Source organism: Pelophylax lessonae (genome assembly GCF_965119305.1).
Source record: "Pelophylax lessonae genome assembly, chromosome: 1".
NCBI lineage: Eukaryota > Metazoa > Chordata > Amphibia > Anura > Ranidae > Pelophylax > Pelophylax lessonae.
Window position 1 is genome coordinate 352,820,002 of NC_138768.1, and position 17,313 is coordinate 352,837,314.

Below are 17,313 nucleotides of genomic sequence, written 5' to 3' on the forward strand. Positions count from 1 at the left end.
TGGCCGCCTTTTTTCTCCGCCTAGCCAATCAGGGCTCGCGAGGAGAACCGGGAGCTTATTAGCTCTATAGGTTGCGCCCTTGTGTGGTTTCATCTTGTGCTTTGGCCGCGTTGGTGGAGTGAGCTCAGGAGCGGCGGAGTAGCGAGGTGAGGAAAGCGAAGGGTAATTACGGCTTTTTGGGGCCTTGGGCGGTGTTGGAGGGTAGTTAGAGGGACATTGCTTAGTATAGAGACGTTGGTTGAGGTTTTCTTTTATTTCAGCGTGCGTCACGGGTTGTGGGCTTAGCTGTACCCCGGGGCGGGCGGGCCTTTGTCTGAGGAGAGCTGTGTTGCGGCCTATTCTGAGGCGGTTTGCTATGAGGTAAGGCGCTGCTTCTCTAGCGCCACATCACGGAGCCCTTATTTCCGTCACTATAACGAAACAAGTGGGAATATTCTAGCACCATGACTCGGCTAATCTGGTAGAGGGGCCGCGTATTGGTCAGGGAATGGGCTTTGTTTTAGTTATGTAGGGGGTTGGGATGTGCTACATAGGAGGGTGTGAGTTGTCTCAGCCGAGCCGGATGTTTCGCGGGCTAAGTGAGCGCCTTGCCGCCGCCGCCATGCTGTCTATCCGTCTTCTCTCACAGTCACAAAATGGCTGGTGGCGGAAGCTTGCGGCAGAGGGGCGGGGCTTGTGTGGCCGGTGTCCTGGAGCTTGTAGAGCCCAGACAAAGGAGGATCGGGGAATCGTGACTACAAACCTGCGCAACCTGTTGTTGTTGCTGCTTCTATATCCTATTGTGTGCGGCCAGATCCGCCTCCCCTCCCACAGAGACAACAGCACCCGGCTCTCCTCTGTACGCTCATCGGATTCTCCCCCAGCGCGCACGACGGCGATCTTCCCAACAGGGGCGCGTTTTAGGCCAATTTGCTGCACGTTCGGTTTGTACATGTTTGCCTAATATTGTTTACTTTGGGTAAGGGCAGGTGCATCGGACATCGTCTAACAAAACGATCTCTGGTTTGATTATTCATGCTTCTTGTAAAAATCCATAGTTTGGCGAATCTGAACTAAAGCTGGCCACGCATTCTATTGACCTAAAGCTGGCCACGCATTCTATTGACCTAAAGCTGGCCACGCATTCTATTGACCTAAAGCTGGCCACGCATTCTATTGACCTAAAGCTGGCCACGCATTCTATTGACCTAAAGCTGGCCACGCATTCTATTGACCTAAAGCTGGCCACGCATTCTATTGACCTAAAGCTGGCCACGCATTCTATTGACCTAAAGCTGGCCACGCATTCTATTGACCTAAAGCTGGCCACGCATTCTATTGACCTAAAGCTGGCCACGCGTTGTGTAGCGACCCTAAAGCTGGCCACGCGTTGTGTAGCGACCCTAAAGCTGGCCACGCGTTGTGTAGCGACCCTAAAGCTGGCCACGCGTTGTGTAGCGACCCTAAAGCTGGCCACGCGTTGTGTAGCGACCCTAAAGCTGGCCACGCGTTGTGTAGCGACCCTAAAGCTGGCCACGCGTTGTGTAGCGACCGCGTTGTGTAGCGACCCTAAAGCTGGCCACGCGTTGTGTAGCGACCCTAAAGCTGGCCACGCGTTGTGTAGCGACCCTAAAGCTGGCCACGCGTTGTGTAGCGACCCTAAAGCTGGCCACGCGTTGTGTAGCGACCCTAAAGCTGGCCACGCGTTGTGTAGCGACCCTAAAGCTGGCCACGGGTTGTATAGCGACCCTAAAGCTGGCCACGCATTATACATTTTTTCTGGTTCTTCATCCTTAGATTTACCTACAACTATGTGGTACAAGGGGCCTGCCTGATTGCATACAGATTGAACACATTTAGGTTTGACCTCATGTTATATGGCTTTGGTTAAGCTAAAGGCATTTTGTACTAGAAATTTATATCCAGCTTTAGATTTACTTTCAACTTTGTATGGCAAGGGCCTGCCTGATGGCATACAAATTGAAAGCATTGAGTTTTACTACTTATAGGATTTTGGTAAATCTAAGGCTAAGTTCACATGTAGGCATTTTTCTGCTCCAGGATCTGCTCAAACGCCCAACACTATTCATTTCAATGGCCCCGGTTTACAAAACGCCCAACGCTCAAAGTACATGAGCTTCTTTTTGGGCAGATTACATGCGTTTTTATTTTCTTACATTGGTCACTTAAGCTAAACATGCCTGTAAATAGCAACGCCAAGATGTGTACGTAGCTTAAAGGAAACAGTATAGTGTATGGCCAGCCTTTGATATAACTTAAACTATGTAGTGCAAGGGCCTGTCTGACTGTATAGAAAGCATTCATGTTAGACCTTATTACAGGTTTCCTCAAACTACGGCCTTCCAGCTGTTGCTGAACTACACATCCCATAAGGCATTGTAAAACTGACATTCACAGACATGACTAGGCATGATGTTAATTGTAGTTTCTGAACTGGAGGGCCATAGTTTGAAGACCCCTGCCTTATATTGTGTTTGATCAATCTTAATGAAATTTGTATTATGTATGGCCAGTTTAAAGCTGGCTACTCATTATATAAAATGTTTTTGTTCAATTTCCTTTAGGTTTTACCTTCAACTTTGTAATGCCGGGGCCTACTGCCATACTGCATACAAATTGAAGGAGTTTGTTTGACCTCATTATATGGTTCTAAAATCGAAACGAAATTTGGATGTAGGTTTGATCTCATGTTGTATGGATTTGGTAAATGTGAAGGGCCACTGTACAAGAAAATTGTATAATGTATGGTCAGCCTTATTTTTACCTTCATCTATGTAGTACAAGGGTCTGCCTGAATGCATACAAATTGAAAGCATTCGGGTTTGACCTCATGATTTTGGTAAATGTAAAGAAAAATTGTTTAATGCCCAGCCTTAGATTTACTCTTTTGATTGCATAAAAAGTGTTTAGGGTTGACCTTGTGTTATATGGCTTTGGTAAAGCTAAATGAATTTTGTACTAGAAAATTGTAGTATTTATATCCAGTTTTAGATTTGCATTCAACTATGTAGTACAAGGGCATGCCTGATTGCTTACAATTTGAAAGCATTTGGGTTTGACCTATTATATGAACTTGATAAATCTAAAATTGTATAGTGTATGGCCAGCCTTAGATATACCTTCAACTATGAAGTACAAGGGCCTGCCTGGCTAAATAGGAAGTGGTTGGGTTAGACATCCTTTTACATGTTTTTGGGAAATCCTAAAGGAAAATTGTATGGCAAGTCTAAAGCTGGCTACACATTATAACATTTTCTAGTTCAAATGCCTTTAGATTTACCTTTAACTTAGTAGTGCTAGGGCCTGCCTTACTGCATACAATTTTAAGTGCAGCCAGCTTAAGAGTGCAGAAAGCAACTGTTTGTTCATAAGGTAGCTTTCTAAGCTGCTGTCTGATGGTTCTTTCAGCCAGCTAGTAGTTCATGTTCAACTGGATATGATTTTGTAATGTTAAAATTCCACCCTCACCCAAGCAGCTTCTTTAAATTGTCAGGAACATACTGCAGCAGTTATAATCACATGAGTTACTTCAATCCAGTTGCCATAGAATTTGTCAAGGTAGATGTTGATTGTCCAATAACCTAATGGGAATAAAAAGCTGTTTCACATAGAACTCTTTTTTTTTTTTTGGGTTGCGAGAGGATGTAAACCAATCATTCTTACTATATCTCATGGGGGGGGGCTTATGTTGAGTTCTGTATAGGTTTTTCTGATTGGACCCTGAACCCTTAATCAGACTTGCAGATTCAAGGGTTTTATGCAGATTGATTCTCATTGGCTGGCAAGCCCCTGTAGTGTCATCTAGAAGTCACACCCACCATATTTTTGCATTATAACCTTGTTGAGGAAGTTAGCTTGCTCGTAGTATGGGTTTGAACTATACAGCGTGTCTATCAGAAAGGAGAAACCAACCATGATCTCTTATGAATTGCACCTTACAGATTGCTGCCACCACTATAAAAGTTTATTAAAGGAAGATGGAGACAGAGCAGGAAGAGGTTGAATTCACAAACACTGAGACCAACGGTAAGACAACTTTTCATTCTTTTTTTTGCTTTTGTATTGCAGAATTTGACAGTATTTTGCTTTAGTCCATATTTTAATTCTGAGTAGGCTTTATTTAATGTGTAGTGTCCTCCAATTTTATAATTTTTTTTTTTTTTGGTTTTCAGGTAAACGTCCAGCTGAAGACATGGAAGAGGAACAGGCTTTCAAGAGATCTAGAAACACAGATATGATGGTGGAACTACGTATCCTGCTGCAAAGCAAAGTAGGTTTGCCATTTGTAAATGCACGGACATGTTTGCAGTTGCTGAAACACTACTGTAGATATAAGTAGTAGCTGAAACACTACTGTAGATATAAGTAGTAGCTTATTGGATGTAATTTTGTTTTCATAGACTTTTTGTATTTTAACATTTTCTTTCAGAACGCAGGGGCAGTCATTGGTAAAGGAGGAAAAAACATTAAAGCACTTCGGACAGACGTGAGTGTTTTTATCATACCTTGACGATTTGTTGAATGTTTTATAGTTTTCACAATTTACAAGGTCTACCATAGGAACACTTTTATTTTGTCTTTTAGAATGTACTAGCTTTAAGCAATATAAACCTAGAATATTTAGGAAGCTTCTGTTTCGCAATATAAACCTAGAATATTTAGGATCAGAACTTTTATATGTTTTGAATGACTATATATTTGCCATGCAAGAACATTATTTGTATACTTGGCATACATTAGGTTTTAGCTTTAATTTAAACAAATTTTAGTAGGTTGACTCATGTGATTAGACAAGTGACTAATCTTTCTATAGTACATGCGGCTGCTAAGCAAAACCACAAGTAAGCCTCAGACTGAGTTTTCGTACTGGCTGTTTTCAGCTTGCATGCTTCAAGTGTAAGGTTTGTCACATAGGCTGCAATTTATCAACATTAATGTGCTTGGTATTTTTGCTACAACAGTCTCCTTTTGGAGAGTTCAGAACCCCTCATCTGAAGATTGCGGGAATTTGTCTACACTCATGAGCCAGCCTGCTATAGTTAGACTAGACATATGATGCACCTACTGTAGAATTTAAATGCCTTTTTAAAGTGCTGTCACAGTAGATAAGTTCTACATTTATTGTATTACAGTATGCCTTAGTACCTTTTAAAGTTTAATTGAGAACTGACTCTAGTTTGTATTAAATTAAAATGTATTGCTTTTCCCCCCTTTTCCCTCTCCTTGTTTTTTTTGGCCACATATCTCCGTTGCCCATGTACTGGATCGTCTTGCCCCTGCGTTGCCCATCATGATGGCCCATCCACCCCTGAACGCCCATGTGAAAACCCTGGTTGGCTATGCCCAAAAATGTGCTCGTTGCCCAACGGGCACTTTTCCTGACATCTTCTGATTGAATGCCCATGCCCAATGCCAACATCCACGATCGCCAATGACCAATGCAGTACAATGCCAGTGTTTCAGTCCCAGACAGCAGTGGCCCCGAGCGGTATGTCCCAACAGTTTATGCCTCACTGCCTGATTAGAAAGAGAAATGTATTATAACCTGCCTTTTAATATGATTAGTTTTCCCCTACATAGTGTTTTATTTTCTGTCTTCTTTTTCCCATTGAATTTTTTTTTTTTCCTCTTCCCTCACTGATCTTTTACGTAAGTTATGGTCTTTGGATCCACTAATTTTGATAGAAAAAGGGGAACAAGCTTAGCTTCTAAATGGTTTATTTTTTCACATTATACATGTAGCTGTGTTCTAAGTTTCTAAGTGGTTTCTGTCTTCGTGGCCCACCTGACTCCTTCAGCATTGCCTGTTTTCATATTTCTTTTCTAATGAAGTGCTAACTCTTAATCACTCTTCCACTTCACTTTTTATGTTGCTTTTTGTGTTTTATTCTTCTCTTCAAAGCCCATTAGTATTTCAAGTTTTTAAGTGATTTCATCCATATAATGTCCACCAATTGCATTTTCCAACTTTTCCCTGAAATCCGCAAGTTTCATTTAAATAGTAAGGGTTTCCTTAAATAGTGGTGACGGGGAATATGATCGTTCACTTGTTTCCAGTTCTGTGCCTCCTTTTCCCCGCTTAATCTAAGTCCTTCCAGAGTCCCCTTGCCTTACCAGCATCTAAATATTTTTCTACCCAGTTGCATTGAAATTAGCAGAAAAATATGAGAAAAAAAATATGCATGTTCTTTAAAGAAAAGCTATTTAATTGTGATGCTATTTATTTTTTTTCCTTGCTCTGGTGTTTTTAACTTTTTTTTTTCCTTTTTGTTATGTTGCGTAGTATACTGAGTATAAGTGCAGACATTGAAACGATTGGAGAAATATTGAAGAAAATCATTCCAACATTAGAAGAGGTACTGTTTGCTCACTTGGATGTTGCGTGTATTTTAACAGCTTTACAATTTATTATTTTTTTTTTTGTTTATAAGAGTGTTCTTTTGCAGTATCAACACTACAAAGGAAATGATTTTGATTGTGAGTTGAGGCTCTTGATCCATCAGTCTCTGGCAGGAGGCATTATTGGTGTTAAAGGTGCAAAGATCAAGGAACTTAGAGAGGTATGTGTCTAAATTTTTAATTCTCCACCCCCACTTTATAACTGTAGCGTGATCAACTATGTAAGACTTATGTGGTTTACTGGCATATACACTTAAACTTTATGAAAACTCAACTTAAAATGTCGGTTAACACAGGCACAGTTGGAAGTTTTTAAAACCATTGTTAATATTTTACAGAATACACAGACTACAATAAAGCTTTTCCAGGAGTGTTGCCCTCATTCTACAGATCGTGTTGTGCTTATTGGAGGAAAACCTGATAGGGTGGTTGAATGCATTAAAGTCATCCTTGATCTTATATCTGAGGCAAGTTTAAATTGTAAAGTGGCTTTTATATACTTTTTTTTTTTTTCTTCCTGTATGTACTCATAATTTTATTCTCATTTGCACAGTCACCTATTAAAGGCCGGGCTCAGCCATATGATCCTAACTTCTACGATGAGACTTACGATTATGGTGGTTTTACAATGATGTTTGACGACCGACGAGGTCGACCCATGGGTTTTCCTATGCATGCGAGAGGTGGCTTTGATCGAATGCCTCCCGGACCTGGTGGCCGCCCCATGCCTCAGTCGAGAAGAGATTATGATGATATGAGCCCTAGGCGAGGACCCCTCCCACCGCCTCCAGGTCGTGGTGGTAGAGGTGGCAGTAGAGCACGTAATCTTCCTCTTCCTCCACCCCCACCACCAAGAGGAGGGTAAGTACCGTTTTTTTTTAAAGATTTGTTGGATTTTGTAAAGAGTTTTATATAGAGTATACAGATGGATGCCCATAAACTGATCAGTTGTGGGTTATGGTTTTAGCCCTTGTCTTATGGGTTGTTTGTTTTTAGGGACCGTAGAGGGAGACCTGATCATTATGATGGAATGGTAAGGCTTTTTTTTTTTTTTTTTTTTTTTTAATTTTGTATTTGACAGTAAATGCAAAATCTCTCTATAACTCTTGTATATGAATGCTTTGAAGTGCAGGGCAAGTCTCCTCCAGTCAAACCTGTTTTTACACCCAAAATAAGACATATTTTGACAGTGTGACCTGGGTAAAAACTTACTTTTTTTTATCTCCTCTCTCCCCCATCTATCCTAAACTGCAGGGTGGCTCCGGATATGGTGAGTAGTCCTTTTTTTCCTTTTTTTTTTTTATATAGGTTAAGAATGGGGGGGGGGGTGGACAGTCCAGCACTGTTACCAGCACTGTTTTTATACAAAGTATGTGCACACTAAGTATATATTTTTCACACGCAGGCCGTGGATCATATGGTGATATCGGTGGACCCGTCATAACAACACAAGTAACCATTCCAAAAGATGTACGTTTGCTTTATGTTAAAATATACCTAGTGTTTGGTTAATTTGTGGTTTACACAGATTTTAACTCCTGTGCTTTAGTTGGCAGGATCAATTATTGGAAAAGGAGGGCAAAGGATTAAACAGATTCGTCACGAATCCGGAGCATCAATCAAAATTGATGAACCATTGGAAGGATCAGATGATCGTATCATTACCATCATAGGCACCCAAGACCAGATACAGAATGCACAATACTTGCTTCAGAACAGGCGAGTACTGGCATGTTGGGTTTTTCACAATTTAGTTTACGTAAACAGTTACTTTTTTAATATCTTTCGTTCTTTTTACTGCCTTAACTTTTTTTTCTCCCTTTTTTAGATTTTCCTTCTCTGGTATATACTAATTTTTATAATGCTGTCCCAACTAATTTTGCTTCATAAAATTAACAGCTCTACTTTTCTGTCGTGAAACGACTGCAAACGATTTGTTAAATCAAGCTTTTATGAATGTGCCTGTAGATTATTTTTTAAATCTAGAAGAAATCAGTGGAAGTTGGTTTAGTTCTGTGTGGAAGACTAGTGATTTTGTTGTTTTTAGATAACGGCAATGACAACAAATCACGGTCTGCCATATGGCACAGACCATGCCTCTACAGGACATGTTACAATTGGTTTTGATTTGATGTCATGATGCAGCGTTTCACAGCTTTCTCCTATTTACTAACCACTTGTTTTCTGCTTTATATACTATAGCATGTTTCGGTGTGTAAAACATTTTTTTTTTTTTTTTTTTTTTTGAAACGTGACTAACTCACTTCTCATTAATCATACTTAATTGCATTATACTTTTTTTTCTTTCAGATTTTTGTGTAAGAAAATGCATTTATAGGTTCTAATGCAAGGTTTTCTTTTTTTTTTATAGTGTGAAGCAGTATTCTGAAGATTATGCTTATGGGTTTTGACTTCTAAACATTTGAGAGGCACATGCTCAAGGGTTCTAATGTAAGATTCTCTTTTTTTTATAGTGTGAAGCATTATTCTGGCAAGTTTTTCTAAGACTAGTGAAGAATGAAGGAATCCTGCACCTATTTTTTTCATTATCTGCGCTTCTGAGTTTAAAAAAAAAAGCCTACATTCCTCTGCTTCATAGGTGTATTACAATAGAGGCATAGACAGACTGGTATTTGATTTGATATGTTATGGCCTAGAACTGAAACAAAAGATGTTTTTTTTGTTTTAGTATTTATAGCTGGAACAATCCAGTGTAAGTGAGGCTTCTTTCAAAGCCATTTTCATGATCTTTGGTGTTTTGGAGATTGGTTTTAACGGACGATTTACCTAATCTGTATATATGTTAAGAGACCTACCAGTTATCAGTATCCCACCCTGGTGTTGGTGGAACTATTTTTTTTGTAAATTTTTTTTTTTTTATTATTATTTTTAAATAAATGTTAGTGAACTGTGGATTTGTTTTTTTTCCTGCTTGCCTTCACAACTATAGCTAAATTTGTAGACTTTTGACCTAAACATAGCTTTTCAGCTTCACTAGTTAATGAAAAGATCACCCTTCCTGCTCCATTATCTATAGATTCTCCAGGGCTGAACATGTTTTCTTTCTTTTGCAGGGTTATTATATGGCTCTAGCACAGACATGGTTTCAGAAGAGGAAGTGATCAGAGAGCAGTGTTGAAATTTAGCTCTTTGCACTTGAGTCTGGTTGTTTTACAGTAATTTCTATTCTCACAATAAAACTGTTTTAATGAAAGGTTATTTGTGTGTTTCTGAACAATAATTTTCAAATCTAGATGGGATTTTAGATTTTATTTTTTTTATATATATATATATATATATTTTTTCTTTATCCCCCCCCCACATTTGAATATAGTTGCTTATTATCAGTCCATTTTGGAGTGATATTATTCTACACAATTGTACCTAGAGCATCATTTGATTTGGCACTAAAACACATGGCAGGATTGCGAGACCTCAATGTTTGATTCCCCCAACCCCATTTAGATTTGAAAAGCTAAATGGCCTTCCATGTGCGGTTTGTCAAGTGCAACATATGCTTAACTTCATCACTGCTTGGTTACCTTTTTTTTGAGCATGGTTTGCCTGAGAATAGTTTGCTTAAATATACAAGACCTTTAACTGCAACATTACTTTAAATACAATGTTTGGAAGAAAACAGTGTAGCCTTTAGCAGTGGACAACATTATTTTTAGCAGTTACTGCATATTCCAGGGTCATTTAACAAGATTATATTTTGAAGGGTTTTTCTTGGTTCTTGCTCTCCAGGGGGTTAACTGCATTTTGGTTACCGTTCACAACTTGGTAATCCTGTTAAATGCCTTATTGGGCTAAACCATGTGCTTTGTTTATGATTTTTATGTATATCCCGAACAAAATATGAATTTCTTTTTCAGGCTTAAGTGGATTCCAAAATATTTTGTTTAGAGCAGCTACAATGAAAAACATGGAATGCTTTCTTCCTCTTTTCGTTGCTTATGGATTACAAACCAAGATCTGGATTTCTGGATGCATTTAATATTAACCAGAAGCGCTAAGAATCCACAATCTGCAGAGAATACCCCAACTCCAAGAGAATTGTACAGAATTAGTAGAGCTGAATGAATATAACTGCTTTATGTTAAAGATAATTATATTTTTTTTTTTGTTATGTTCCAAGTTAGTTATTACATGGAGAATGAAGCTCAGCTTAATCTTTCCTGTGCAGATCTTGATTGATGGGATACCTATTGATCTTTTAAGAAGCAACTCAAATTTAATTTTTTTTTTTTTTTGTATATTTCTTCCAAAATTTTTTTTAATTTAGAATCTTGTGTTTTGTGGGTTTTCCCCCTCCTGAAATGTCTGTTGCAATTGGGGATTTTGTGTTCACTGTAACAATGTGCCGACTGTACACATTGCTGTTTTTATCACTTTTACATTGGTATGTTGTAACTGAAATTGGTCACTTGTGTTAGTGTATTGAGATATGACCAGCTGTGCTCTCAGTTTTTATCAATATAATTAAAAGTTAAAGGATTTTTTTTATTCCTTTAGATGTAGCCAAGTGAGCAGTGAAACATTTGTTTTATCTGACTAAACAGAATTGAAATTTAAAATAGCCGTTGTCTCTTGCATTCTGTCCAGTATGAAGATATTACATGTTAGCCAGTGCTGTAGGTCTTTAGTGGTTAAAGTGTGATAAAATCTCAAGCGCTCAAACCTTAGTTTTCCAGGTTCAGTTTATAAACCTAAATAAAAAGTTGTAGCACCTGCATCAATCTCACTGTGCCTCTTCAAACATATTAACAACTCTAGCTTAGAAGGAAGAAAAACACAACTGGCTACTTGCTTTGAGTTGCAATATGTGCTGTGAGGCTTAAATGAAAATTGGACAGGTTGGTCAAATGGTACCCTTGGGGGTTTTAATGTGTTTTATAAACCTTATACATTTGGAAAGAACACTTTGCATAATTAGTGTTAGGTTGCCAGGCATTCTATGGGTTAATAGTGTTTACTGAATTCTCACTTTGATTTTCTGAAGAACTGTTCTGTTGCCAATAGCAATTCTTGGTTGCTGGGGGGTGAGTGTGTAGTCACAAGTTGGTTTTAAGATGTCCAGTGTCTCCTGTGTGAATGCAAGTTGGTTAGTGGATGGGTGATTGATGAGAAAAAGCAGTACACCCAACCCCACAACCTCCCCCGCCCTAAATGGTTGCTTCCCACCTAGGAACAACTTGGAGGACATTTTAGCAATTTTGTCACACATCCAGGCAATTGTAATCAAGAGTAGTTTATTATAATTGGGTAACTTCAATCATAAATAATCCCTCAGCTGCTCTAAAGTAGCAGTGATGGAATATAACTTTTTTTAACCCCCCCACCCTTAATTGTGCATCTGTTTTCAATGAACATCTTGTTAACCTTTGCCACCTAAAATCCTGGGCAAACTATGTACACCTGAGAAATTCTTCTATGGACTACAGCCAGCCTTAATTGCATTTCTAAATATTTTGCGTGATAAAGGCCTAGGTTTTGGTCCAGAGTTTGTAAATTGCTAAATAACACTTTCCTGAGGACTATGCTTTAAATCTGACAAGCTTTTAAGGTGGTTGTAAAGACTAATATCATTTAGATTAACAATGTTTCTTCCCCAACTCCTCATATCCATGCTGCATAGGGTTTCTAAAAGGGTTTACCAAAACCATTATCTAAAGATCTGGGTACTGGGCTCCAAAAAAGATTTTACAGATGCATAAAAATCTAGCCACATTATCTTTAAGCCCTGGCTCCTGTGTCAAAAAGCACCTGGTGTGGGAGAAGGTTTGGGCAAGCTGGCAGGTGACATGGTGTAATTTCAAAGCGATGGCCAAAGCATAGCGATAATGCACCCACACCAAAATAAATGGTTCAAGTTAACATTTTAATAAACTGTGGTTGGGGAATGCAACTTTCAACATAAATTGGCTTTGCCTTTACCTCTATTTTGTACTGCACATTTTTACAGCTGCTGGTTTTTGGCTTCAGATGTGTTTTTCTGCAGCCAATATACTCCCCAGCATTTTATCATTGTGTCCCAGCATATATAAGCTGATATCAGCAGTTTTTGGATGCTCTGACTGATAAAAGCTTAAATTCGTGGCTATTCAGCATTTTTTAAGGCATAAGGTTTTGTGGGCATATAGTGTTACTAAAAAAAATTCTGCTGCAAAAATGTGAAATACTTTCTACTGATGTTTTGGAATTTCAATAAACTATTGAAACAGTCATAACAAGCCATGTTTTGCTCACCTGGGGTGACATCGGACAGTTATGTAAAGAAACAGTGTATGAATGCATAAGTAACATACCAATGAACCAGGTTAAAAACTCAATATATTACTCTGTACCCTGAAGTACAGCGGTGTACATTGCTAGCCTTCATATTAGGAAGGAAGGGGGGTCCCAAGCGTGTGTGGACCTGGGACCTGTACAAACAAGGTTTAAAAGCTGACTTTTTAACTTGTTAGGGGCAGGGCTGGGAAGGTGTAATTTATCCATGATTCCCAGATTTTTGAAAATTTGGCGTGGGAATCCTTTAGTATGCTGGACATCTGCTAATCCACTATCAAAGCGGTCATTCTGGTTTTCACCTCCTGGAAAGCAACATATGGTGAGTCTTCCAGGCCTGGGCAATGGCTCTCTTAGAGATAAAAAAAAAAGTGTTGTGGCCAATTTCTGCTGCGGTGCCAAGAGGCCTGGTATAGGGCAATGTAGAAGAGCCAGCCTTCCGTATACAAAATGTCTGCAATAGGCCAACAATCCTGGACCAGAAGACAATTTATCATGGGTAAGACTGCCATATATGTAGGATGTCCACCACAATTCTGAAAACATCTGTTACTGCTGACAGGATAAGCATGAGCAAGCCTAGCCAGGACCCAGTACCACTGCAGGAGCACTTTATAGGCATGGCTTCTAGGTTGGTAGTGTTGATTGAACCTTTTGCTGTGGTTGTACAGCTCTCCCACCCCCTCCCCTTAATACTAGATCCAAGCTCTTCCTCCCATTGTGTCACATAGGAAAAGGGTCGATAAAAACCTACCATTAGGAGAGGTATAAAGTGATGAGATAAGAGTCGGGGAATGTAGACAAGAATGCTGAAGAGACATCTTGCAAAAAGGAAAGGTGGAAGTACAACAAAGACAAAATCCAGTTGTGCAATGGCAAATAGTGGAAGTGTTCCTGCCTGGGAATCTCGCATGTCTCCTGCAGGCCTCCCATGATGGAAATGAACACGCAGTTAAAAAGTGATGCACCCTGGTGAAGCCACAGGAGGCCCACCAAGAGAAGGAGCAAGGTTTTTCCAACCCAGGTACAAAAGAGATTATTAACTGGTAAAATAAGCAAGAAAGGGGGGGACATCACATTTCTGGAATATCTAACAATCCCACAGCTTCAGGCTGTGAAGCATTAGAGGGCTTAACGTTATGGGATGTAGTCTTATGAATCAGCCAGATTAATGCTAAAGATAGAGCACAATTAGGTAATTCCAAAAGCACCCATAATGGTACATCAGAGGTGGCATGTAGTATTAAAAGTTGAGAAATCAGAACTGCCAGATGAAGCTTGGCCATATTAGGAGCTCCCAAACAGACTTGTAATCTATGAGTGTAGAGTGTTGATCTGGGAACTCTGGTGCCTTTGTAATCCCAGATAAACTGAAGGATTCTGTTTGGTAAAAGACGTCGAAAGAAGGAGGGGACATGTATGGGCAAGGTCTGAAAGAAGTAGAGGGCTTTGGGCAGGATTTTCATTTTGACAGCATGGATCTGACTTTCCAAGAGAGAGAAGGAAATTGTCAGGAGTGGAGAAGGGAGGCCAGTGAGCGGAGATGAGGATAGTAGTGGGCTGCATAAAAGGTGGAGGAGGTGAGTTTAATCCCCAAATAATCTATGGAATGGGGTAATATGCAAGAGAATTGCTGCGCATCATGAGAATGATACACTTAATACTAAGAAATAATCAATACAGCTGCCAACACCTGACCCTGAATCAGAGAAACCAGATCAAAGCAAATGATAGAAAATGGTGTAGTGCTATGAAAATGCAATACATATGAACGAATAGTCCATCAGTCCATGAAATGATCATGCACCGCAAAATAATACATAATTATACAAATAAAGAGAATCCACAAAGAGCTGAAAGGTGCAGTCCCAAATGCAAACATGCAAAAAATCCACCATCCAGAGCAAAGTGTGAGAGCAGCCACCACCATGGAGATAAATTGGCCTCTTACCAAAGCTCCATGATCCCCATTACAGGGATCATGGAAAGCAGGGGATCAAATCCGGAAACTGCAGACAGAGTATCCTACACCGGCTCCCTGATTGTTTGTACCCGCTCCTCTCATAGGCATTACATATAGAGAGAAAGGATAGCTCCCATGGTGTAATATCGTCAAAAAATGACTTTTATTGGCATAAAACATACAAGTGGCAACTCACATTTAGGCTGGAAGAGGTAGGCATGTGTTACGGAGTAATTTCAGCTCGATATCCCACCAAGAAAATGGCTGCTGCGTCCCTCGTTGGTAGCAACGTGACGTGCCGCAAGCTCCTCCTACGTGTTTTGTCACACTACTGACGTCGGGGTGTGGCTTACGGCAGTTACAGGCGTTACCCCACGGCCGCCTCTATGAAAAAACTGGTTTAACTGGTGGATGATGGGTTCCATCTGAGACTTTTGACCAAAAAGGAGAAATCCTTTCTGGTTCCATCGGCTCCGAGGATACCCATCATGTATTCTCTACCGAAAGTCCATAAGGACCCAGTGAACCCACTGGCGACCAATTATTAGTGGCATTAATTTGGTCACTTCCCGGGTGGGGAAATACATTGATTTCTTTTTACAGCCCCTGGTAACAAAAACCCCTTCATTTTTGAGGGACTCCATGCAAGTCATTAATATCCTTAAAGACTTGGAATGGAAAGACAGCTACATTCTAGCCACTGCGGACGTTTTGTCCTTGTACACAGTGATTTCGCACCAGCATGGCAGAGAGGCTGTAGAATATTATCTGAGACAGAGCCCGTTGTTGAATTTTCAGTCAGTTCATTCTGTCTTTGTTGGACTATGCCATGGCCCACAACTATTTCTGGTTTGGGGGAACCTATTATAGACAGAATAGAGTTGTGGCCATGGGCGCTAAAGCCTCGTACACACGTACCGATTGTCGGCCGACCGATCGGCCGTCTTTTGTCCAGTGTTGGTTGAAATGTGCTCTAGACTGCACACAAATTTTGTCGGTCAACAACAACCAACTGCAGAAATGATGTCATGTGATGGTTAACTTTCTGTGTGTTTTTTCTTCTCTGAGCATGCCCAGTCTTGCTCATCTGATTTTTGTTGGCCGAAATCTGTACTGACTGAGGAACAATCGGCCGATCTGTTGTTGGCCAACAAAAATTTTATAGCATGCACACCAGATTTTGTTCGGCCGAAAAGTCGCAGTCGGTTGTCTGAAGCATCATACTAACAAGCCGACAATCGGACGTTGGCCGAAAATGTACGGCCAACAATCGGTACTTGTGTACGAGGCTTAAGTTTCCGCCGAGCATGGCCAACCTATTTATGGCCAAATGGGAGGAGGATGTCATCGATAATGTGCCAAGGCCAGAGATTGTGCTCTGGCGGAGGTACATTGATGACATCCTCCTCTGGGATGGCGACTGATGGTTTGGATACTTTTATGTCTGCTGAATGATAACGATAGAGGTATCCGACTACAACATGAGAGCAGTAAGACTGAGTTCCATTTTTTGGATCTCAGGATTAAAGTGGTCGGTGGGGCTTTGGAGACCTCTATGTTTTTCAAGGAGACTGACAGGAACAGATTTATAGATACGTCAAGCTGCCACCATGCGGCTTGGCTCAAATCCGTTCCTGTCAGTCAATTCCTTAGGTTGAAAAGGAATTGCTTAAAAAGATCCGACTTTCTGCTTGAAGCTGCTTCCTTAAAATCCAAATTCCTGGAAAAGGAATATGGTGAGGAGGAATTGGAGAAAGCCTTAATGCAGGCGGATCAACGGGACAGAAATTACCTTTTGAAGCCCAGAGTGCGGGAAAGGAATGTTTTTCTCCTCGTACTCTACACAACACTTTTCTGTAAAGAAGATCCTTAGTAAGCATTGGCACATCCTAAAGAGTAATAACCTTCTGGGCCCTGTATTACCTGAGGCACCCACTGTCATCTTTAGGGGTGTGCCCTCCTTGAGATTACAAGTGGACCCCCCCGAAGACCATCTCCTTTTTCCAGCAAAGGGGAGGTTTCCACCCATGCAGAAGATGTGCCATTTGCGAAATAAATGCTAATAAGGAAAGAAGGGTTGAATCCTTTTTCTCCAGTTACACCAATCAGGATTACAAAATTAAGCCATTTATTTCATGCACTACGCGGTGTGTCGTCTATCTTATACGTTGCCCTTGTGGCTTTGAATATGTTGGACGTACTATACGCATGTTGCATGTGCGGCTGAAGGAACATGTGGCACATATAGCAAAAGGTTTTCCAAAGCATAGTGTCTCACGACACTATGACCTTTGTCATGGTAGAGATCCCAGCGGTAGAGATTCCCACTTTCCTGGGAATTAACAAATTCTCAGGGACTTGGAGGGGGAGTAACATGACAAGGGGAGTATCCCAGCTTGAGAGAAGCTGGATATATCGTTTAAAATCTTATGCCCCCCATGGGTTGAATATTGAGTGGGATCTCAATTCCTTTACAAACAACTCATAATGTATTTGTGGTTAGCAGTCTGTCGTGGACATCAAATTTTATAATCTGCGATCAAGGTCACCATTTTTAGATATATGAGGTTATTGTGCCTATCTCAGTAGAAGCCTGTTGAGAGGAAACGTCGTTAGAGAGGAGGCGTGTCGCGCCGCCGCAGACGTCACGCACAAGCCCGGTC

The 17,313-nt window shown here is 40.4% G+C and overlaps 1 protein-coding gene across 1 annotated transcript; it reads left to right on the top strand.

Moving 5' to 3' along the window:
* The first annotated feature begins 22 nt into the window (after positions 1-22).
* Positions 23-10,644, top strand: HNRNPK (heterogeneous nuclear ribonucleoprotein K). Its single transcript, XM_082257416.1, has 14 exons — positions 23-146; positions 3,942-4,026; positions 4,173-4,270; positions 4,430-4,486; positions 5,445-5,488; positions 6,284-6,560; positions 6,738-6,866; positions 6,953-7,260; positions 7,396-7,432; positions 7,654-7,669; positions 7,805-7,869; positions 7,949-8,118; positions 8,771-8,850; positions 10,275-10,644. The coding sequence occupies exons 2-13, from the start codon at positions 3,978-3,980 to the stop codon at positions 8,808-8,810; spliced, it is 1,290 nt and encodes a 429-aa protein (XP_082113542.1). The 5' UTR covers positions 23-146; positions 3,942-3,977; the 3' UTR covers positions 8,811-8,850; positions 10,275-10,644.
* Positions 10,645-17,313: the final 6,669 nt, after the last annotated feature.

Coding starts and splice junctions, on each gene's coding strand:
- HNRNPK (XM_082257416.1), top strand. CDS start 3,978: ATGGAGACAGAGCAGGAAGAGGTTGAATTCACAAACACTGAGACCAAC. Junction 4,027..4,172: donor CACAAACACTGAGACCAACG/GTAAGACAACTT, acceptor TTTGGTTTTCAG/GTAAACGTCCAGCTGAAGAC. Junction 8,119..8,770: donor CAATACTTGCTTCAGAACAG/GCGAGTACTGGC, acceptor TTTTTTTTATAG/TGTGAAGCAGTATTCTGAAG.